The following is a 24,386-nucleotide window of genomic DNA, read 5'->3' on the forward strand; positions in this document are numbered from 1 at the left end:
TAAAAAAATAACACACACCTGTTTTCAAAGAGTTCCAAATATTATTAATATTTATTAAGAGTTGGTTGATAAAATAGATCATAGAAGCCAAAGCACTCCATGGTACAGAATTCACTTTATTCCAGTTATAGGCAAAGGTTTGTGAACTCCTATGATAATTGCAGCAAATGCTTCATGAGGGATACATATAAAATATACTAAGTACAGCAACACTGTTATTGTTTCATGTGCATTCAGCAGGACATTTCTTTTATCAAAAGTGGTAATGCAGACAGTGGTTATTAATGCCTCTCAAAATATAGAATTGTCGTATACAACACACCCTCCCTCCACTTCAAAAACAGTAAAAAACTTCAAAGGCAGTGGTTTGAATCCGAATACTAATACTGTGTTAATGCTGATTTGATGCTTCTAAATCGTTTTAAAAGGAATTATAACCTAATATGAAAACAAAACATCGCTTGATCAAACTAGGGGTGTTTAAAATGTTTAAAAGAGCTAGATGGCATATATAACACAGGTTGGCAATAAAGCAGAGGATATGTGTGTCTAGTTGAAGAGGCTAAATTTGTGGGAAGGGTTTTCTTGGTGGGGCAGGGGCTAGAGTTTCCTCCGCTCCTTAAGATGAGGGCTCACTCCAGCTTTAGCAGCTCCACGTCAAATATGAGGGTGGCATTAGGGGGGATGACCCCTGGGTGGCCTGTAGCTCCGTATGCCATATCTGGAGTGCAAGTGATTTTCGCCCGCTGGCCCAGGCTCATCTGAGAAAAGAGAGAATAATATTAACCCTTTTACTCCAAGACGTTTAATTCAGTTTTGTAAATACTAAGAATGATTTGGGAATTGTAAAAAAACTGAAACATTAATTATGTAATCAATAGTAAGGAACAGAAATATGGGACACATAGAGGCTTTTGGAATACTATACTAAAGGTCATTAAATATATTTGAGGCCAAATTTTATAAATAGCAATTTTGCTAAGCAATGATTAATGACTAATCATGTAAGCAATGCAAGTGACCGCATGAGTGGGTTCAGCCAAGACAAGTGGATAAAGCCCATAATTAAAACTCACTTACTATACAATACTAGATAATACACTGACATGCCAAATGTCATGAGACTGCAGTGTATAAACTGATCATTAAGTGTTACCTTAGGGAAAGGTTCAGAACACCTACACACACCTACATAGGTTGTAATATGTTTTCTTGTGAGTGAGGCAGAGTTTGAGTGTCTGATAGTGGTTGCCAGATGGGCGGGACCTTTAATTTTCATTGTTGTTAGTGCATTTAACTTTCCACGATACACAGTGACATGTGTGTACATAGAAGGCTTTACAACCCAAAGCAGACAGCTCAGTGAATGGTAAAAGATATTGCTTGGTCGCGTCTTATTTTAATTGTACATGCAAACAGACGAGCGACTCTGACAGAAATTAAAATCTTGCATTTAGTGCAAAATCTTGCACTTAGTGCAAGAGTCCCAACATGCATATCCCACAGATCAATGCAGTGTATTTTAGCTTAGTTCCAGTCCCATGGACATGTGGCATGTTAGTGTTTATGGTCCACTTATAGTCTTTTAGCCCAGATAAAGGTTCATGATTTTAAACAATGTAAAGTAAAATAATGTGTGTTTACAGTGTGTAAATGCATGCACACTTGTAAAAAACACATACAGCTCTGGGAAAAAAATAAAAGACCACTTCAGTTTTTCTCTGATGATTCAGAAACTGTATATGTTTGAGTAAAATTAACATATTTTATTCTATAAACTACGGCTTACATTTCTCCCAAATTCTAAATAAAAATATTGTCATTTAGAGCATTTATATGCAGAAAATAAGAAAAGGTTGAAATGACAAAAAAAGATGCAGAGCTTTTATACCATAATCAATCACAGTTTTCATGCATCTTGGCATGTTCTTCTCCACCAGTCTTACACACTGCTTTTGGATAGCTTCATGCCACTCCTGGTGCAAAAATTCAAGCGGTTCAGCTTGGTTTGATGGCTTGTGATCATCCATCTTCCTCTTGATTATATTCCAGAGGTTTTCAATTTGGTAAAATCAAAGAAATGTATCATTTTTAAGTAATCTCTTTTTTTCCAGAGCTATATATACTCATCATTTGAGAAAAAACACTCGACTAACACTGACAAAAGGGTTTACTAAAACAAATAGCATTTTTTTTTACAATAGAGAGTACAATACATTACATGGACAAATAATTGTGACGTCTTAATCGTTAAATTCATTTTTTAATTTAGTCCCACTGTCACATGTATATTCAAACAACTAGCCGTACAGTTTGTTTTTATTTACTGTCATTATTTACTGGTACAGTGTGATAATGTGTATCAATCAGTGGAAAACAAAACTTTATATTTGTTTTGTTACCTGTGCAACTCCTTCTTCCCAGCCCTTGATGACTTCCTGTCGACCTATTTTGAATTTAAAGGGCTTGTTTCTGTCTCGTGAAGAGTCAAACTTCTTTCCATTCTGCAGCATTCCTGTAATCAGAACAAACACATCAGATATATACGCTCTGAGTATACCCTGCTACACACTAACAATGTGATTAGCCTTGACAATAACAGAACTCAACCAAGATGTCTATCGCATGCAAGATATCTATTGAAGAAATCGTTTCATCTCCGGGAACAACAGTTTGAAAAACAAGGTCAGTGAAATTCATGAATAAAAGAAAACACAGCCTTTACGCCAAGGACTTCAGCAGTGTGTCTCAAAATCAAACTGAATTGAAAAACACAGGAACCATCTAATAGCGAACGACTGGCCCCAAGAAACTAACAGTCCTGCCCTTATCTAAATCTCCAGTGGCCTTCAAGCCATCATGATCCAAATGAACAAAAGGAATGTGAAATATGAAACATTGGCCTAATTCAGAGGATTATTTTGAGGTTTTAAGTAGGCCACCTTTTGCCTGCATCTATATCACAGGGGAGAGAACAGAGAGAAGTAAAAAGCACTAGCACAACAATGCACACACAAAAACTGTCCAGTCAAGCATGGGAAGAGAATAAGCATAAAATAGGCTTTTTGCCTCCTGCACAAAGCTCTTACTGATTCTCATTAGCAAAGAAGACTTCATACACACTGAAGATACTGTAGGGGTTTTGCCCAACAGATTTCGACTCGAAACGCACAAAAGGCATGATTCTCTTAATTAATCATGGGTGTGTTTTGGGTGTAACATGAAATAAACCAATCAGCGTGTCATTTGCCAGGTGTGCTCTGACTTTTGGTTGGATTAGTATTTTAATGGCGCAGCGTTTCTGCACTTCTCAGCAGAGGATACTGATTCAAACTGTAATGGTGTGGGAACAGCTAATTTACTGGGAACAGCAATGTTATTTTGTTCTGTATTCAGTTTATTTTTGGTGTATAACCTGGGTCTGGGCTCTGAGGCGTGTACTTGTGTGCGTGTAATAACTCAAGATACCAATAGCCAAGATACCAATGAAACTCTTACTGTTGACTGTTGTCAGAGTTTTAGTCAGTCAGTGCACCTGTGTTTTCAGTTGCCAAGAAAGCAATATGGCAAAAACACACTTCACTTTCAGACCACCACACCCATCGATGTAGATATATTAGCAGGTTTCTTTGTTATTCAAACGACACAGGCAGAAGACGTGAAAATAGACTGTTCACAGGCTGTAAGATGGCAATAAGCATCATGACACGCCTTGCGCAGGGTAAGATAGCGCCCAAAGGGCCCTATCATTGAAATACAGTGTAATTTCATTTCTTATGCCCCTGCCATTAAAATATTGCCGGAATTTAGGAATATATTTACACTGATGGGTGTGGTGGTCTGGAAGTGAGGTGTGTTCAGGTAAATATCTGGCATGTTTCTGTCTTGGCAGAGGGGAAAACAGTGCGCCACTGACTGATTAAAACCCTGACAACAGTCAAATGTCAGCTGCCCAATTCTATCTTAGCCATGCATAAGGGCCGTGCGCACTGTGAAACTCGACTTTCAACTCACACACAGCGTGATCGCGCAGGTCAGTATCCTCTGCTGAGAAGCTCAAAAGTGGCACTCTGTAAGATACTAATGCGCCAAAGTCAGAGCGCACCTGCCTCTTTAAGGAAATGGAACTGGCACACTGATGGGTTTATTTTATGTTACACTAAAAACCCGCCCATCATTATTAGGAGAATTGGTACATGCTTTCTGTGCACTTCGAGCTGTGCAAAGCGTACTTTTTGTGCTCTCACAATTAGGGCTGGACCCGAATATTCGGGTATTCGGATATTCGTTCGTTGAGTAGATATTCGGTTTTTAATTTTGGTATTCGGATATTCGTTTTTTTTCTCCTTTCCAGAGTTCCACCTCACTCTAACCACTTCTGTTCTCGCGGGTCCCGTCAGAATATCTTGCGCGCGGGACAGAACTGAACTGTTATTGGCTGGAGCGGGAGTTTAATCCAGACGATGCGGGAGCAAATTAATAAATAGTTAAGAAAACTGTAATAATTGTAAAAAAAAAAAACCTAAAGAAAACTCTCAACGCGCAGGATGGACCGACACACACACGCACACACCGATGGTGTTTGGACTGGGGTAAGGAACGGGACCACACTATTCAGCGCTGCTGTTTTAATAAATATATAAGTAAATTTGAAGCATTAAATGTAGTTTATTTAATTTATATTAGGAACGTGGGGCGGGAGCGGCAGAAATGTGTATGTGGCGGGCGGGCGCGGGATTAAAAGAAGCAATTTTTTTGCGGCGCGGTAACGAGACAGAAACGCGGGAGCGTGGAAGAGTGGGTTTAAAAATCAGTCTCGCGCAGACCTCTATTATACATGATAAAAAAAAATGCAGGCTCTTCGAAACTGATTTATATAATAAAACGTAAGGGGTAATGTGGCAACAGTAGGGGCTAAATCGGTTACAAAAGCCTGGCCTACAAAAATGATGTCTGAACGAATTTCCTCTTATCTAATATAATTTAAAATGGTTTAAAAATATAAAATAATTTCTAAGCAAACAAAATATTTAATATTGAGCTTATAGCCCAAGTGCAAAAATACAAAATCAGTAATACGGCTATGCCCTCCTTAAACCGAAATAGACCAAGTACAATAACGTCATTAACAATGACTTTCCTCTACTCTAATATAATTTAACATGGTTTAAAAATATAAAATAATTTCTAAACAAACAAAATATTTAATATTGAGCTTATAGCCCAAGTGCAAAAATACAAAATCAGTAATATGCCCTGCACAATCCTTTAACCGAAATAGACCAAGTACAGTTTACAATGACTGTCCTCTAATATAATTACCAATGTATAAGAATATAAAATACTTCCTGAACAAATGTTTTTTTTTTTGTTTTGTTTTTTGTGTGAAAACACAAACAGCAATTTACTGGGCTGGCTTGCGCAGCGGAGAAACCGTGCAGCAGCAGCCTCGGTGTGGGGCAGCAGAAATTCCGGGATGAAAACACAAAGAAATCTGGGCTAAAAACACAGAAAAAATATGGGGTGAAAACACAAAAATCCGGGATAAAAACACCAAAAATCCGGGGTGAATATGTCTCGTCGGTCAGAGCAAATTGAACATTTTTCAGTGGATTAAAGGGGCCGTGATTTGCTTCTTTTTTTTTTTTTTTTTTTACCTCTTTTTTTAAAAACGAATATTCGAATATTCGCTTCGAATCAGTGCCGAATATCCGGAGCTCAAAAAACGCTATTCGGGCCAGCCCTACTCACAATACCAAAAACACACCGACACACCCTAAATCGATAGATTGCTAAAATAACGCCCAAAATCTGTATATGTGTATATATTCCAAAAGTGTGCTCATCAGGGGTGTAGGAACAAGTATTCATTCAGTACCTAAATGGGCTGCCTTTGTCGCCCAGATTAAACCTTTAAAAGTATTTAACAACTGTAAAGAAATACAGTACATTGTTTTTGGTGTCATGTCACAAAAGTAGTTAGAAATGTTTAATCTGACAAAGGGTACTGCATTCCTTTTCGTTGTTTGATGTTTTGAAAGCCCACTACTCACCCCACGATTAGCAGACGTAACAGAATTTCTTGTTATGTCTCACACAAATATACTCTAGCTCCACTCCACTATTTTGTTTAAAGTTCATTTATAGCTAGCTCAGAGACAGACTGTGAGGAAAAGAGAGAGTGCCAATGCTCAGTAAAGACTCCTGTACTGTACTGCGTCTAGCATTGCAGTACCTATACTTAGAAGGATCTAGAGCTTCCAGGAAGGCCCCCTTGCCAAGATATCTCCCGACAGTCTGGGACCCTGTACAACATCAGTCAGTCCCTTATTACAAGGGGCGTTTACCATCTGTTAATTCTCTCATGACCATGAATTGGACTCCACTATCTCACTGATTCTGCTTTGCCAGTATAAACCTGGCGATCAGAAAGGTTATGTAGGTTACAACCACACTACTTATGATGCCTACTAAAAGCTAAGTGCTGATAACTTCATGTTCAAAGTGAATGCCACCCATCTTACAAAAATAAGTCCATTGCATGTTATCACAATGGCTTTTAAAACAGCAAAACAAAAAGATAAGTACATCAGTTTACTGAGGTTAAGTACACAGTCTAAGGAAATATGCAGACAGATTAACTGTGATCCAGAGTGAAGCAAATGCTCATAGCCATTTCAGCCTTGTGCTTTAGATTCAGAGCGTGAATAATTTCTCTGCGTCGGGCTGAGCCCAGTACCAGCTTCACTGTAAAAATCCATGGCCTCTCCATCCCAGACACAGTTGAGTAGCGTGAGAGCTCAGTGAGCCCGAGGTTCAGTCTGCAGTGCAGGCTGTCACTGCATGCAGCTATTTTTACCTCTGTTTACAGTATCTGTCCAGCAGAACTAGCAGCCAGTCTCCCCAGGCCAGGCTCAGATGTAACCAGATCAGATGTACATACGCTAGCTGTCTGTAAAGGGCTCTCACAGACATGTTAGCACATTTCAGCATTTAAACACAGCGTCAGGAAAATGCTGCCCACACACTATCGACTAATGAAGGAAGAGCAGTGAATTCTGTGCAAAAATCCTAAAAAAAATAAAAGTGGATTGGTCTAAGAAATCGATGGTGTTAAATTTAACAATTCAAATAAAGTTTTAATGCACATTTTAGCTCAAAAAATGTATTTAGTCATCAACATAACCTTATTTAAAAAATGCATTTAAAAACTAGGGCAGTGGGGTGTAAAGTACCTTGCCCAAAAACACCAATGGAAGTACACCAAGGGAGTTAGTCCTACTAGTAAGTGTAAGCTGAGGCTATTTATGGAGACTATGCCATGCCAGATTATGATATATAATGAATGCAGAAAAAAAATATATACAAAAATCAAATGCATTAAAAATGAATTGAAAGTTGGTTGCAACCTGCAGCCCTGTTTTGCCCTCGTTTCTGTGTTTCACTGTAATCACACCCTGATGTTCCTGTGTCATGTGTTCCTGTGCCTGTTTTTGTTTCTAACTCCTCTTTGAGTTTTCTCCAAAAAATGGCAATAAGGAAAAAACAGTTAAAGGCAACTGAAAGACTAGAAAAATGCACTCTGAGATGATGAATCTTCATTTCTGCTAAGGCACACTGACAAGTTCAGGTTTTGGTGACAACAGCTTAAATCCACAGATCCATCTATTTTAACAGTCCATGATGGTAGAGGTGGTATAATGGTGCAGGACATTCATTGACAAACTTTGTGATATCAGTTAATCATCGTTTGATGGCTACAACCTGTTGGAGCACTATTAGAACACTATCATGATATAACACTATCATGAACATGATAGTGTTCTGCAGTCGCTTTCCCTCTTACCAGAACTAAATCCAGTAAAACACATTTGATATGTAGTAGAAAGTATTAGACAGCGGCATGATATTGAATAAAAACTGATATTGCAATATTAAAAAATACAGGAATTTTCACCAGGTATCTCTAAAAGACAATGATCCAACAACTTATTAAATGAATAATACACTCTGTGTCTACAATATTGGAGTATAATATAGAAAATATAATATGGCAGATATTATCTGTAAAATGGAAAATGGGAATTGTGCAAAGTTTACTTTTTTATTAAGCAGCCAGAAACATTAAGGCAGGTTATAAAGATCTAATTTGCTATTGCATGCCCTATGATGTGACTATTGTGTATGTATACACTGTGTTGGCAAAACGGAAATGATAATGTGTGCCGTGCATCCTAGAATAAAAGGAGATTTCGAGCATGAATGTGCTCCTGAAAAAAAGCCATATCCTTTATTAGTCCAGCCTTTTAATTTATCGCAGTGAGGCAATTTACTTCCCTTGTAACTTTGTTTTTAGTGTGACTTTGACTTTGTGACTGTGCATTTAGTGTATAAATGGTTCTTTAAACCAAGGAGGTATTTCACAAAGCAGGGTTTCAGAGGTAGTCACTTGTAGTAAGTGAATAGAGTTATTAGTATACAGCATCAATGGAAACATTAAGCTTTGCAGCTGCTCACTAAAAAAGCTGTTGCCTTAAACATGAACATTGCAGCTTCTGACACCTACTGACTCTTAAGTTTCTGCAGCCAAAAGTGTATTAAGGTTATCAGGTTACTCATTCCTGTGTGCTCCTGCAGTATGAGTAATGTCATGGTATCTGCCAAGTGACAGGTTTCAGGAACCACATATAACACTAGAGAATGGGGGATGTTGAGATATTGAGATAATATTCACTGTAAATCAAATTAAATTAAGAAAAATGTGTGTAAAAACTATATGAAATTACACTGCCATGCCCTAAGGCTTGAGATAGGAGTATGTAACTTGATCATGAAGTGTTTCAGGAACACTTAATTATGGTTGTGCCTATACTTTTCAATTTTCACAATTAATTCGGTTAAATTCGAATTTACAGTTTATTTCAAAATGAGTAATCGCGATTTTACATAGAGACATTTTGTCTATTTAATCTATTTTAAAATAATTTAAAAAGCTAGAAATCGTATCGTTTCTAAAAACAGAGTCATTGCAGGATAATTAATTATTTGTGGAAAAAAATAATCATCTCTCTATCAAAGTTTCTTCTGTGACTCGTTTAGTGTGTTATTTCTCAATTTTCAGTCACAAACCTGTGTTCTGAAGTATAATCCAGTGTCCGTCAATGTGTGAGTTTAATTCACTCAATGAGTCGACTCAACCCAAAGCGTCTGAACACCAAACAGATTACAGGATTATTTCACGAAATATACACAGAATTTATATGTCCCCCCTTTATATATATATATATATATATATATATATATATATATATATATATATATATATATATATATATATATATATATATTTGTTTTTATTATTATTATTTTTAACCATTTTTTTTGTCATCTGTAGTTAGATTTTTAGTAGGGGGGAAAATAGGTTAAAATAAAAAATCAGACCACTTTGCAACTTCAAAGCAACCACCTGAGATACTACAGCAAGCACTTTGCCCTGATGTGTCAACCACATTAGCTGCTTCAGTAAATGCTTTTTTTCCTCAATCATTAGACTGGATCCATCGGCTAAAAAGTTTTAGGTGTGCATTGATGAGGCCTAAAAAGCCCCAATTAATTACAAAATTACAGGGATTCATCACTTTTAAAAGTGAGAGTGCATTCCCTTATACTAAAAATGATATCACTAGTCCGATGTCTAAGCATCCCTCGCCAGATAAACAGAATCAGACCCTGGAACATATCTGGGATCTACACAACCATCAAACACTGGAACTCAACAAGGGTCAAAGCCACTGCTCATAAAAGTGCCTGCTTGTCGATGTATTATTAGTGTTACTACTATTAATAATAGGCTGACGAGGCCCGAAGAACACAACTGGCTTCCTGTGCTCTAAAAATAAGCCCTGGGGCTCCCGTGAGAGTGGGCTAATTGATTTGTTCTGCCTGGCTGGATTAGGCAAAGGTAGGTGTGCACTGGGGGAAGGGTCCAGGCCCATGACTAATTTAGGCATGGCCTAAGATAAGACACATCCTGTTTCGCTTGGCTCAAGAGGCTGAAGAGAGACGTGTGAGGCACAGAGTGCAAGGAATTCATCATTTTTCTTTTTCTTAAGTCACACTTGTAAATAATGATGCTGCTATCAGGCTGAATACCAATAATCTTCTCTATTTAGGAAAATACCTCCGCTCCAACATAAACCATGTCAAGGTTCTGTACATTTATCGCACAATCTCAGGTATTAATTAAATCAAATGAAATGTATTTATATGATGCTTTTTACAGCTGATGTTGTCACAAAGCAGCTTTAGAGAAATGTGATCGCAGAACAGAGAACCAGACAAAACATGAAACATATAACACAAAACCCCCAGTGAGCAACAGAGGCAAGGAAAAACTCCCTCAGAGCTGGAGGAGAAAGAATAATTAATTCTCATGATTATTAGGAGTATAACAATACATTTTTTACTATGTCTTTTTGTTTTGTGGTTTTTGCATACAAGTAAAAAGGAAATGCCAAGAAAATGAACAAAATCTTAGGGTGGGGAACACATAACTGACACAGAAAATTAATTGCACAAATGCAAGGGAGTATTTCTTTCTTAAATTCAGGGTTGTTTTTAGCAATTTAGTAAGTGTTAGTTTACCCATGGAACTCTAAATATGCTAGTTATTCATATTAGAGTCATTTTATTATTATTAAGTAACTACCAATTATTTAGCATCTAGCAGATATTTAATTACTGCTACAAATTACTAGGCAACTATTTTAAAACTGATAGGTTGTATAATTTGTCATTACGAGTAGGAGAATCTGAAGTGTTTGTCCACATTAGGGCTTGGCGATATGGTACAAAAATACATTAGTAGCAACATACTTTATATTTACACTTTACAATATTTAATATGTGCTGCACTTTATATGGTTAAAGAGTTATTTAAAATGACACAGTTTGTAATAAAATGTGCAGCCATATATATATATATATATGGGTGTGTCAAATGGTATCACAATAATGTCGCCGACATTGTTAAATATCATGAACGATATTATACCCTGAAATATCAACCACCCCTAACTATCACATCAGGGTACTACTTTTCTGATGTTTTTAGCAAAAATTTCACACTGTTCTCATTTCCTATTATATACCTACTAGAGACAAATTATATCTGTCCAGTATCATTTATTTTACTTTAATCCTGGATTTATGGAGGTATTTGGAGTGCATTATTAGTATCATGACATTCTGGATCATTAACCTCTGACAAAAATTTGATAAGTCTTGTATTTTTTAGGCATATCATATCATATGCAATAATAAAATGTAATTTTAATTTTGTTGCAGTAGTGTATTTTTAAATTATTTTTTAAATTCAATGTTTTGTCATATTGCAAAGATTGTCTTTATCGCGAAAATACCATGAAATATTGTGATATTCTTCTTGGCCCATATCACCCACCCTAATATACTATTATAATTTATATGAGGATGTTATCACACAACATAAGCAAAACCATTGAACTGTATTTTAATCACAGTGTGAATTATTTTGCAAGAATAAGAACAAAGGTGTATCATATCCTCCTCAGTCCTGTAACAGCATGTCTCACTGTCTGTCTGACTGAGGCAGACAGAGCGGATCTGCAGCACACTGCAGCAGTATCACCCAGCTCAGGAAATGTATCCCAGCCACTCCCCTAGCATTCTGCACTACTGCTCTCCCTCTCCAGCTGCCCCACATTAATGCACTGAATCGTACATTTCAGCGTGGGGGTGGGGGTCCATGGATGCAATCTAATTAGGCAGTAAAATAATTTCACATTTTCAGCTTTAAAACCTGAATATCATTGCAACTATCAGATCGTTACTGCAATCCCAAAGACCCCTTTACCAACACACATTTTATTTTAACATATAAAATCTGTTTATATGATGAATAACAAATAATAGTTTATATGAATATAAAATCAAATATTTTACTATTACATAAGATGAATCATTGCTTATGTTTACCATCAAACAAATTTCAATATTAGACAAAGATAACCTGAGTAAATATAAAAAAACACTTTTGATGAGTTTTCACAATTTTACTAGCCACAACCAGCTACAGAACTGGGGTGCGTTTCCCGATAGCGATTGTTCTTAGGGATTTAAGAACAACTTTAAGAACGACTTAACTTTAAGAACGCCATTTTTCCGACTGTTTCCAGAAGCCACTCTTAAGTCTCCATACTTACGAAGGACCTTTAAGTAGCACTTTGGTGGCTCCGCCCCCGTGTCTGTGAGGTTTAAGGCAAAGCCAGATGAAAACTAGACCACCGATTTATATACAGTTCTTCATTATTAAGCCACAAAGGTATAATTTTGTATGATATAAAAAGCCAAATAAAATATATTTACTTATTTGTTTACTACTACGACTGTCAGACTGGGGAAAACCGTTAATTTAATCCATATGTGTGTGATATGTGTGAATAAAAATTATATTTGTAGGTAATTGTAACTTTTTCTTCACGTGAATACGATTATTTCAACCATATAATAAACCCAAATACTATGAATAAATATGCGCAGGTTAATAAATTAATTTAAATAGTCTGGAATTTAGTCTTTTTTTAATTGTTTATTTTTTTATAAATACGTATGCTGAATGCATCTTTAAATGCATTTTTTTAAGGATCAAAAGCGGCCTCTTTCGTTTTTGAGTCAGAACTGCACGTGGATTCCACGTTAAGAAGAACTTAGTTATTTACGAGTGGGTCAGACCACTCGTAAAGTTACGAACGAGTTTAAGTACTACGTTAGTTACGAAGGCTTTCGGGAAACGCTCGTAATTTTAAGATTGTTCGTAAGTACGAAGTTACGAAGTACTTAGCGTTAAGAACGTTTTGGGAAACGCACCCCTGATTACTACCAGTCCGGTAGAATCAAGAAATCACTTAAATAGAACCTGATAAAACAGGACGCAGCTAAAAGATCTCAAAAAGCAACACATGATGCCCCGATCGAAAGAAATGCAAAATAATTGATCATCTATCAGTCTGAAAAAATGTTTCTAAGGCTTTGGGACTCCAGCGGATCACAATGAGAGCCATTATTCACAAATGGAGAAAACATGGAACACTGGTAAACCCTCCCAGGAGCGGCAAGCTGATCGAAATTATTCCAAAAGTGCAAGAACAACTCATCCAGGAGGTCACAAATAAACCCAAAACAACATTTAAAGAACTGCAGGTCTAACTTGCCTCAGTTAAGGTCAGAGGTAAGAAAGAGACCATTGCCTGGAAAACATTAGGCTTGGTCACAAGCTATAGAGTTTAAGAACAGCTGTAAATAAAAGAGATTTTAAATTTAGTTTTAAATGCAGAAACAGACCAGGCCTGTTTGATATGAGAAGGAAGAGAGCTCCAAAACAGGGGTGCCAGCCAAGACAAGGCACGATCTCCTCACCATAACCATAGAGATTAGATAGTGAGGTAGTAAGCTGTCCAGTTGAGGAAGACCTAAAGGTGCGGGAGGGTCTATATGGAGCCAGTAGGTCAGATAGATAAGATGAAGCCAGGTTATAAAGGGCTTTTTAGGTAAGTAGTAAGAATGGTAAACTGGATGTATTGGTACTGGTATTTTACAGGAGCCAGTAAAGACTTTGTAGGATAAGTGCAATGTTCTGATGTGAGCAGGTGTGGGTGAGGTGGCGAGCAGCAGAAATTTGTGTAAAAGGTTTACACAGTTTGTGCCAGCAAGTAAAGAACTGCATTAGTCTAAATAGCTTGAAATAAATGCATGTATAAGGGTTTCTGCAGCAGAGTCAGAAAGAAACTGACACATTTAAGCATTGTTACAGAGGTGGAAGAAAGATGTTTAAGTAACAGAGTTAATTTGTGCAGTGAAGGAGAGAGTGAGGGCTAAAAAGAACATCCAAATTGCAAAAGAACCATATTGTCGCTGTCAAACTAAAACCATTATAACTGCATCTTACTGAATGCTGATTGGTTGGTAAGCCGATCAGCTTATTGAGAGAGTATTAATTTAGACTCAATAATGTCATAAACATACATAAGAAACTTTTACAAAAACTTAAAAACTAGCCAACTTAAAAGATAAGAGCTCTTATAACATACTTATTAATGTGTTGAGAAAAAAAATGTGTATAAATCTGTATAAAAGTGTAAAACCATTTATAATTTGCAAAGGTGCAAATGATTTCCACAGGTCACTTAGCATGCGATCAACTCCAACAAGATTATGTATTGGCTTTTCTCCTCACAAGACATTCTCTGCTGGGCATCATGCACACAGTCATTGTGGACATGCTTCATATTTAGCATCAGACAGCCAGTGTAAACTGGCCAAAATCCAACACCCATTCATGTGCAGAAGTGCTACACATCAATATGGACTTAACAGTTTAAGCTGGTGAGCCTGTATCTACTGAAACTGTATAATAACCCTTATTTATAAACAGAAATAAAATGATTGAGTGGAATCTATTAAGCTCATCCTGCTGTGTGATTCACATGCATTCCAGTGAAGTCAAATTCTGGTAGAGACTCAAAATTCTTTCCTATTTCCCAACAGGAAGAAAGAAGATACCAGATTAGCTCTAACGTACAGAACTTGTGACCAAACTCATTTTTATAATGCTTACTGACAACAGCTGTAGACGGGCAGACAGTCAGAGAACGAGTGCTCAGACTGGGCTTTAGCTCTCAGCCAACAGTGTCAGCTGCATTACAGAGCTCAACAAAGCAGCTCTGCAGCCCCTAATATAGCAGCTACTGCAGGACAGGATCTGCTGTGCAGCACTGGAGAAGAGCAGATGCAGCATGTCAGAGACACGTAACTGCAGACACATTCATTTTTCACAGACACAGGTGGAACTGCATGCACGTCAATGAAAGGAAATATGATCTTCTAAAGCAGGGGTGCAGAAAATCAGGAAAAACATAATTCAATATTTCATATTTCATCATTTAAAACGCCTAAAAAAACAAAGTATTACAGGAATAAAGGATAGCTTGGTTTCCAAAATGTGATAGCGCAGCTCCTTATTGTTCAAAGACTGCAATATGTGTATTAATTTTGACACACAAGTGGTTAATTTAGTCGGTGAATTATTTTGGGACATGCAAGTGTTGTTTAATTTAACTAAAAACAAATGAAAAAACTAGAAAACTGTTTTATGTGTGTGTTAAGGTGGGATTTTTAGGTGGAATGCTAATATGCTAACCAGTCACTACACTCTTTTGTTGTTTTAAATGATTATTTTGCTTAAAGGTCTGATTCCATCGTTTTTTCATTCTTTTAAAGCACCACTAGGTAGGATTTCCTTGATTTTTGATTTTTTTAAAGAAGTAAAATTACAGCTTGAAACTCACTGCAGCGTGCCATTGGGGTGTAATTGGAGGAATAGCGGTGCTTTCGTGTCTGTGCCAGAGCTCCTCTGAGGCGGCCGCGACCAACGCTCGCGAGAACAGCGTCCTGCTTTCCGACCTTTAGTTCTAATGAAACATTTATTACACTCTGCAACTGTAGGGGGAGCCCACGAGCACAAAATCTCAATCCTACCTAGTGGAGCTTTAAAATGTTTAGTTGTGGTCTCTAGTATGAATGAATATCATGTGAGCTGTTTTTTGTGAAAAAAGTGCTCTGTTGATCCGGTATAACGCTGCTTTAGTCCCATGGAGGAGTGGAGGGGGGAAAAAACGATAGGATTTTGGCTCCTGCTCATGAATAACAGCACTGCGACACCAGCGAGACAAACTACAGTTAGAAACGTTTTAAAATAAAGACATTTTTACACTAATAACAGTCTTTGCAATGTCATATGTTACTTTACAACTTGTGTGATGCCCTGCTAAGTGCAGTTCAGCCCCTGACCTAGTCTTAGAGTCTCTGTAAAACGCCAAATCCACCGGAGATCCTATGTAAACTTATGTAAACACACAGAGGTGGGTAGTCCAGGTCCAGAAAGTATTTAGCTTTTTAACTAGTGTAAACAGAACTGTTTTAAAAATACACACCTACCTATCTCAATTGTACTTTGATGTGGTGTTCTATAGACAAATTTTAACCATTCGTTCCTTAGCTCTGAATTACTGGGCAAAGCAGTATAACACTGATGTCTTATTTGCACAAATAACAGAGGAACAAACTGCCATGCTGTTCCTAACCCTGTTAGCTCCTGTCTGACGAGCCGGTTACATTTACACCATGTTTAACATAAAAGCTGCATGTAAGGCTGTTTAATATTTTTTTTAATTAAATAAATGTAAAGAAAACAGTAGCTCGCATATCACTTTAAATGGTGCTGTCTGTTTACAAATAAAAATGCAAGAACTAAAAATCATAATTGTAATCAAGAATTGCTCATATATTTAAAGAATAGATTATTTTTTTACAATATTGCCCAGCACTAATTCTGGAGAATTCAAGTGAAATTCCATGAAAACTTAGCTTAAAAACTTCTAAAGAAAATCTGACATAACTAAAAGAGTGCTTCACACCCCTAAAAATCACATACACCCTATCAACTGGGCAAAGCCGTAACAGCGCTAATCACTAAAAAGTGGCTACAAGGTAAAACACAATGGCCATTTTGGGGAAAATAAGGTGTTGTTGATTCTTGTAACAGTGGAAAGCAGCCCATGACCATTCAGGCACTGCTATTTTGGGGAATACGCTTACTACAAGATCCAGGCCATACCAACACCAGAACTTTTTGCTGTACCAGCGTCAACCGCCGAAGGGGAGCTTATAGCTGGTGAGCCCCAAAGTAAAATACAGAGAGCAAACAGGTATCTGTGCTAGATTAAACCCCTACTGGCCATCTTTTTTTATCGCTTTGCTCCAACAACTAACCAAACTGGACAAACCCAGACTAGACATAACAACACATTAGAATAAAACACAAGCTAACCCAGCTACAATATCCTCAGTCAGCTAACTACTCAGCCAAGAGGACACAGTGAGAACAGCTGTAAGAACTGGAAAAGCTACTGGACATAAACCAGCCAATAAAAGTAGAGCTTTTCCACTGTAAAGGGAAAAATTAATTCTGATAAAAAAGTAAAATAGCTGACAATTAGATTGTAAACCCACAGGTGAGCATGTTTTACAAAAATGATATAATCAATTATTCATATATCAGTAAGTATCCCTATGTATCGGGCTATTTTAAATTACGCATTTTATCAACAAAGCTGCTGCAGCATAGCGTACGGAAACATGATGCTGCAGTTTCTTGTTTAACCACTAGACTGATCTTACGCATGGCTAAAGAGCCTGATTAAAGCTAGTGTAGAAATATCTGCTCTGAATGCTGAGTGTTGCTGAGTACTGTTTCTAAATGTAACCCTTTTGTTTTGTTTTATGAATGAATTTATAAATTAAATCTGTATTAATGTCTGCATTCTATGTTAAATTCTTGATGATGTTGATGCAACTCTGTGTGGATTATATTATATGAACTAATATTTAACTAATATTTAATTAATTGATATTTTATTTTAAGTTCATTTTCTTCCAAACATTTTAATTCTATTATTAACAATAAAGGCAGGCACTGCACTTTTTAGTCGATCCCATCACCCATAGGAAAGATAAGCATTGGCATTATGACTAAGGTCATTAACTTCAAGGCTTGGGACATTTTTAACATCAGTCCTGCTGCAGCCTATACATGGCTTTAGATGGGAGGAACCACATGCTAGCCATACACTACACACCCACTTTAGGCTTTCACGTGGTCCATAAATGAATTAGCCCTTGAGTAATAAATATTGACTGGCTGGACTGCTTGCACACAGGAAAATAAACACAAAAAACAGGACTGAGGGAAAGCTTGGTAGCACAAGATAGGAAATTGACCACAGTTATCAAATCGCCAGGGCAGTTATCAAAGAGATGCATTCAGATACAGAAGGGACAAAAACATTAAACAAAGGGAGCCAGAAAGTTGTTATCGATATCCTGTTTCCTGGCTGTGTAACCTGGGAGTCTAGGAGGGACGCCTGCGCCACACTAAAAATGCCCACAGTCAAAACAGGCACACAGGCAATTCTAACAATAGTGGTGGGATGACTCTTTACCTATGTAATGCACTACACACGTCTGCCCCTTCTTTGGAAAGGTTCTGCCTGTGGACAAAACAGAAACAGGAAGAGGAAAATTAGACATTTAAACTTTATATAAGCACAATCAGTTAGCTCTGCTGTAAATTTACAGCAGTTAAACAGCTTATTTTATACATGTTCAGAGTACTGTTTATAACAAAGACCACAAAGTAAACACAACACTGTAAATGATCTAAACACAGTTGTTCTATTTGTTTAGGCTGAAAAGTGTCAAAAATATTCACATTAATTATTCAGGCAGAAGTATAGATACTAGGGCACTGAAAATACCAAGTATCAATGCAAGTTTTTACTTAAGTAAAAGTGTAAATGTACTGGTTTTAGAACTACATAAAGTATAAAAGTAAAAGCAATGCCATAATGACTATAATGTTATATTAAAATGTTGATGAATTTGGGATGCACTAGGCTTCCTGTTTTAGCTGCATATATGCCCATTAATAATGAATGCCTTTTAGTACAATGCAGATATATTAAAGAAGCTTAACTGGGACATTTCCCTTGAGTTCTCTTTAGTCTCTGCACTGATCATCTTCATGCTAGACTACAATTATCTGCTATGTTCTTGCTGGAGTGTGACGGTGTGATGTTTGTAGGTGTGATGGGTCGCGTATAAACCAACAGGGTGATGGAATGGTATATGTTTATACTTCCCATACAACCACAATAAAATTTCTTAATAGGGTTTTTTAAATAATGATGAGCCGGAAGGAAAACAAGCTACAATGGAAAACGTGTAACAAAGCTATTTTTATAATGTAAGGAGTAGAAATTACAGATAACTGTGTGAAAATGTAAGGAGTAGAAGTAAAACTTTGTCTGAAAAATAATCACTCTGGTAAAAGTATAGCTAACCTAAATTTCTAGTTATTAAACGTAATGAGGTATTTGTACTTTGTTACTTGATACCTCTGTTCAGGCTGTATTTGACTACAACTGTACAATATATTGTTTACAAAACATGATCCCAATACTGCCCTTATACTGGTATTGCATATAATCATACAGAAGAATGCATCCATGCAAATAAGTAAATACCTGTACATATAAATACTTTTGTCAGCCCAGTTTAAACGTCTCAGTGTTGGACTTAATTCTAGCCTGTCCCTGCTACTGAATAATATGAACTTGAATTGTAGGATTCAATTCAATTCAATTTTATTTATATAGCGCTTTTTACAAAAAAAGTTGTCACAAAGCAGCTTTACAGAAAATCAGGTCCACGCCTCTTATGAGCAGCATAAGAGAGGCCAATTATTGTGATGACAACAGTGGAAAGAAAAAACTCCCTTTAAGAGGAAGAAACCTTGGAAGAAACCAAAACTCACTCAGAGTCACCCGCTCAGTACAAACAAACTAACAAAATAACAGAACAAAACAACAGTACAGAGAGATAATGTGAGCTATAGCTAATGTAGGAAAGAAATGGATCTTTGCGTCACACAAAAACTTTGCATCATAATTTTAATACTCATCAGGAGTATTAAAAATAGTGCATTCTGCTTTTGAAGGAATAACTGTTTTCGCTAGATGCTTTGCTAGGATTTGATTGTATTTAGTGAGAAAATTGTTATTAAAGTTAAGACGTTGGATGATGATCACCCCCTCCCAATCTCATCTTCTTTTCCCACACAAGTACTGGATGGAAAAACATCATTTCCGAGAACATAGTTCCACAGATCCACTGCTCCACAGCTTTTATACCCCTGTAGACCACATCAGGTATTAGGCACGGTGCCAACAGGTTTACAACATCTTTATCTGCTCTAGAATATTCTATTACCATTTCTTCTTTACAGGAACTAGAAAAGCTGAGTGTGTGCATTTGTATGTCAGGGGTTAATGTGAATTAGTTTTTAATGCATGCTGTTTCACAGCCTCAGTATGAGCACATACAACTGTAATGTCGTATTGTACTCATATTCTGCAGCCCCAGCACTGACATGTATGTAATAATGTACAGCTAAGTGGGTGAGCATGTATGTACGTGAATTGCAGCCTTGTTATTCTTTAGGGCTGAGAGAATTTCACGTTGCATGACAGGGGGGCTTTAGGGTACGATAAGATGCCTGTCAAATGTAGAGTACAGATTTAATATAGCAGCAGAGATGAGAAAAGTGAAAGAGATATTACCAGTGAGGATTTACGGTCAATACGTTCTTGACACTGACAACCTAAGCGAACACTTTTTTACATGTGTTTTAAAGTGTTTTTCCCACATTTTTTAGTTTTCTGTTGACCAGAACCCATCCAAGATTCATTTTTTTCTGGGTCTTAAATAAATCATTGCCCTGAGGCTGACATACTGGTATAACAAATTAGCTAATTTCCAACAAAGCACAACATACCATGTAGAGTATTATGATCTTACCATTAATGTAGTGAATACATTTGTTTTTATATAACATCTATCACCTGAACTGTTTCAAAACGTGAAAAAGGTTAAAGTCTAAAAAGTACTTCTAATTAATGCATTCAACTACTATAAGTTCCTAGTAGTACCTATTGCCATTAACCAATTAGCACCATGACTAATGCCGGAGCACATAGCCCCCAGCATTGAACTCTGTAGCAGTGGAGATGTGTTGTCTGGAATGATGGTGTTGCATCTAGGAGAAACCTTCCCTGGACAACAGAGGCGGTTGCAGAAGACTGACTGGTTGACTTCATGTGTTTCGGAGAAAGACACTCTCCCAGTCCTGGTAGTATTGTGTAATAAGGAGAATGCGATCTAGCAGGTGGGAATTTGAAAATATCTAATAACTTATAAAACTAAAAGTAAAAGTACTTAATTTGTGTTAAGGTTTTGATGATTTTGTTGCAGATGTACTTTTTATGTTTGTGTCTTTGTTTTTATAAATAACAGTTTAGGCCATTGTTGTAAAAACACTTTGTGAAAGTGTCTATAATGTATAAATAGTAACACCTACAAAAACTATGAATGATTATTCTATTACAGGATATTGTATTATTGTTACATACAGTACCATTCTGGATGTTGGACACACCAAATTATTCAATGTTGTTTTTCCTACACTGTAAATTATTACTGAAGTCATCCAGACTATGAAGGAACACATAAGGAATCATATAGTAACTTAAAAGTTATCTGGATTGCTGTTTACTTGCAGTATCTTGTACAACAAAGGTATCTCTTGCTCTTCCTTTCCAGAAACGGTCCCGATAAGATCCAGTTTTATCCTAATGTTTGAGGGTTTTTGCAACTGTTCAAGTTCCAACCTTCATTTCTTAAAATATTTTTTTCTTTAGTTGAGTAGTTCTTGCCATAATATGAATTAGAAATAGAGCACAACTGATGCTCTTAAACACATTAAGAGACAAGAAATTCAAGTAATTAACTCTTGATAAGTCCAGCACAGCTGTTAACTAAATCTCATTAAGCTGACTGATTAAATGCTAAAATGTGTAAAGATGTTTCCTGAATTGGAGGGGATAATTTGAAGAATCTATAATATAAAACCTATTCTGGTTTGTTTAACACGTTTTTGCTTACTAAATAATTCCATGTGTTTACTTCATAATTTGGATGACTTTAATATTAATCTTCAGTGCAGACAATATAAAAACATAAAAAACACAGAATTTAAGGTGTGTCCAAATGTTTGACTGGTACAGTAACTTCACTACCTGTATGAAACAAGGCTAGGTAAGCTAGTACAAGGGTAGAAGAGAAGAGCAACAAGTGGTCGCAGTGGACATCCAGTAAGAGTGGGCAGTGTGTGTAATAGAGAGGTGGGCTATCAGACACAGCCAGTGCAGCCAAGTTGGACTGCAGAGCCATGGATTAGCCATTAAATCTCCTGTCTAGCCGAGACAAGGCTGGGAATCCTGACATAACTCCACAATATGGGCTTATAAGCTTCTTACCTAAACCACTAAAATCATCTAGTGAACATGGTTTAAACCTATAGCTAGGGGTAATCATTTGTTTGGTAAACTGCTCCAGCCCTTATATTGCTAATGTATTAGTTAATGCTAGTTATATTATATATATTAACTTATATATACAGTTCTGGGAAAAAAATAAGATACCACTTCAGTTTCTGAATCAGTTTCTTTGATTTTGCTATTTATAGGTAAGTGTTTGAATAAAATGAACATTGTAATTTTATTCTATAAACTACAGACAACATTTCCTCCAAATTCCAAATAAAAATGTTGTAATTTAGAGCATTTGTTTGCAGAAAATGTGAAATAACAAAAATATTCAATATTTTGTGGAATAATTCTAGTTTTAAATAACAGTTTTCATGCATCTTGCCATGTTCTCCTCCACCAGTCTTACACACTGCTTTTGGATAACTTTATGCCACTTCTGGTGCAAAAAATTCAAGCAGTTCAACTTGGTTTGATGGCTTGTGGTCATCTATCTTCCTCTTGATTATATTATATTATATTATATTATATAGGTTTTTAATTTGGTAATTTGTTAAAATCAAAGAAACTCATCATGTTTAAGTGGTATATTGTTTTTTTCCAGAGCTGTATTATAGTATATTAGTTGGTGGTGGGGTGGTTAGTTAATTCCCTGGCTAGACAGAGCAGAGGTCTGTAGTCTGTAACCCAACACGCCTGGGGAGTTGACGTCTGCTGGCTTATTGACTAAGTCTAAAGTGTAGGAGGCTTAAGTTCACTTCTTTACTCGAATTGTCCCTTCCACCTTAAATTAAATAAATTATGTACATTCCACCTTAAATAATGGTGCAGCCGGTTACTCTCTCTCTCTCTCTCTGACTGCACAGTTAACCTAACTAATGGTCCAGCAGAAGAACCGCTGCACCGCTGTAGCAGCTAATACTCAGCCAACAGCAGCTTCACAACTCACACAGCAGGAATTATTAATTTAGCTGATGATCAACAGTCCAGAAGAGGTTGTTTTAGCTCATTATTTACTGTGTGAGACTGCGGCTGGAGCAGGCGTGTCAGTAAAGCGGTCTATAAGCTAACCTAACCCGGGTTAACTCCTCCAGCTAACGTTACTAATAACTACATCTCCGCTCATCAGTCCCGCAGCTCCCGCTGCTCCTGAGTTACCGATATCGGACAGCAGATATCCGGTATCTATAAGGAGAAACACGCTGTTCCGCAGTAACTCACCGTCTCCCGGAGATATTGTTTCCACTTCTACACCCATTGTAGTGAAACGGAGGATCCTACACCGTAAACCAGAGAGAAACAGGAGCAGGTAGCCCTGCTGATCACACACCGAGCTGTAGCCACGGAGCACTCCGCCCACCACCACCACCACCAGCTCACGGAAAACCAGCCAGGACTCCGAGTAATGAAACGGGAGTCCCCGTAACATCCCCCCCCCCGCCCCCCTCCCCTCTCTCTCTCTCTAAGTTCTATCTTCTGCCCCCCTCGCTCTTTTTTAGGCACTCAAAAGCACTATCTGGACGGTTCTTTTCTCAGGGTGTCCTGGGGTAATTTTCCTGGGGGGATCCTCTGTGATTTTATTCCGTGGTCCTCCAGTAATTTTAGTACCATCCGGACCCACATCTCGAGTTTCGTCTCCTTGTGTTTAATAAAATAGCTATTTGTCCACTGCCTCACACCGTATTTACACTTTGGGCGCAGGTGTCCACGGAGATTCACGTACACACAACAGGAGTGGAAATGGAGGAGCTACTGAATGCGATGTCACATGATAGAGAAAGCCAAAAAATCACTGGTCCTCCTGTTTTTAAAATTAAAGTCTGCACGCAACTGTTTTACCACTGGGTAGAACTGTGACATATTTTTCACAGAGGTCCCCCTGAGAAACTAATCCCATCCGTACAAGGGCGTAGGAGCGGGTTTGATATTGGGGGGGACACTTTTGCTAATGCACCAAAGCCCATATAGTTTCTTAGAACAACATTTAAGGAATTACTTTTAATCACAAATAATCCCTTTTTTCTGTACTCTGTTTATTATTAGTTACATCCAAGTAAAGGTGACTTTACAACCACCATGTTACTCCACATTACATTTAAACAAATATGCGTGAAATGTCTGAATTATATACATATATGACAAAAACTGATCAGTTATCATCTGCGCTTTTAGTTGTTTCTACTGAAACACTTCTTATGATGGTGTCCTTTTTTGAAAAAAGAATGTAACTTTACGTTTCATAGAGATTTTTGACAGAAGTTAATATAAATATTAGACTAAAGAAAAAAACATTTGGATTCACCTGGAATCCCTCTATTTACTCAGGATTTAGTCTTACTGTGAACTACA

The 24,386-nt window shown here is 37.1% G+C and overlaps 1 protein-coding gene across 1 annotated transcript; it reads right to left on the reverse strand.

Moving 5' to 3' along the window:
* Positions 1-32: 32 nt before the first annotated feature.
* Positions 33-23,440, reverse strand: fkbp1b (FKBP prolyl isomerase 1B). The gene is made up of 4 exons (XM_007229715.4): positions 23,259-23,440; positions 18,096-18,143; positions 2,403-2,515; positions 33-761 (listed from the first exon to the last, which is right to left on the reverse strand). The coding sequence occupies exons 1-4, from the start codon at positions 23,293-23,295 to the stop codon at positions 633-635; spliced, it is 327 nt and encodes a 108-aa protein (XP_007229777.1). The 5' UTR covers positions 23,296-23,440; the 3' UTR covers positions 33-632.
* Between the last annotated feature and the right edge of the window lie 946 nt (positions 23,441-24,386).

Source organism: Astyanax mexicanus, chromosome 1, assembly GCF_023375975.1.
Source record: "Astyanax mexicanus isolate ESR-SI-001 chromosome 1, AstMex3_surface, whole genome shotgun sequence".
Classification (NCBI taxonomy): Eukaryota; Metazoa; Chordata; class Actinopteri; order Characiformes; family Acestrorhamphidae; genus Astyanax; species Astyanax mexicanus.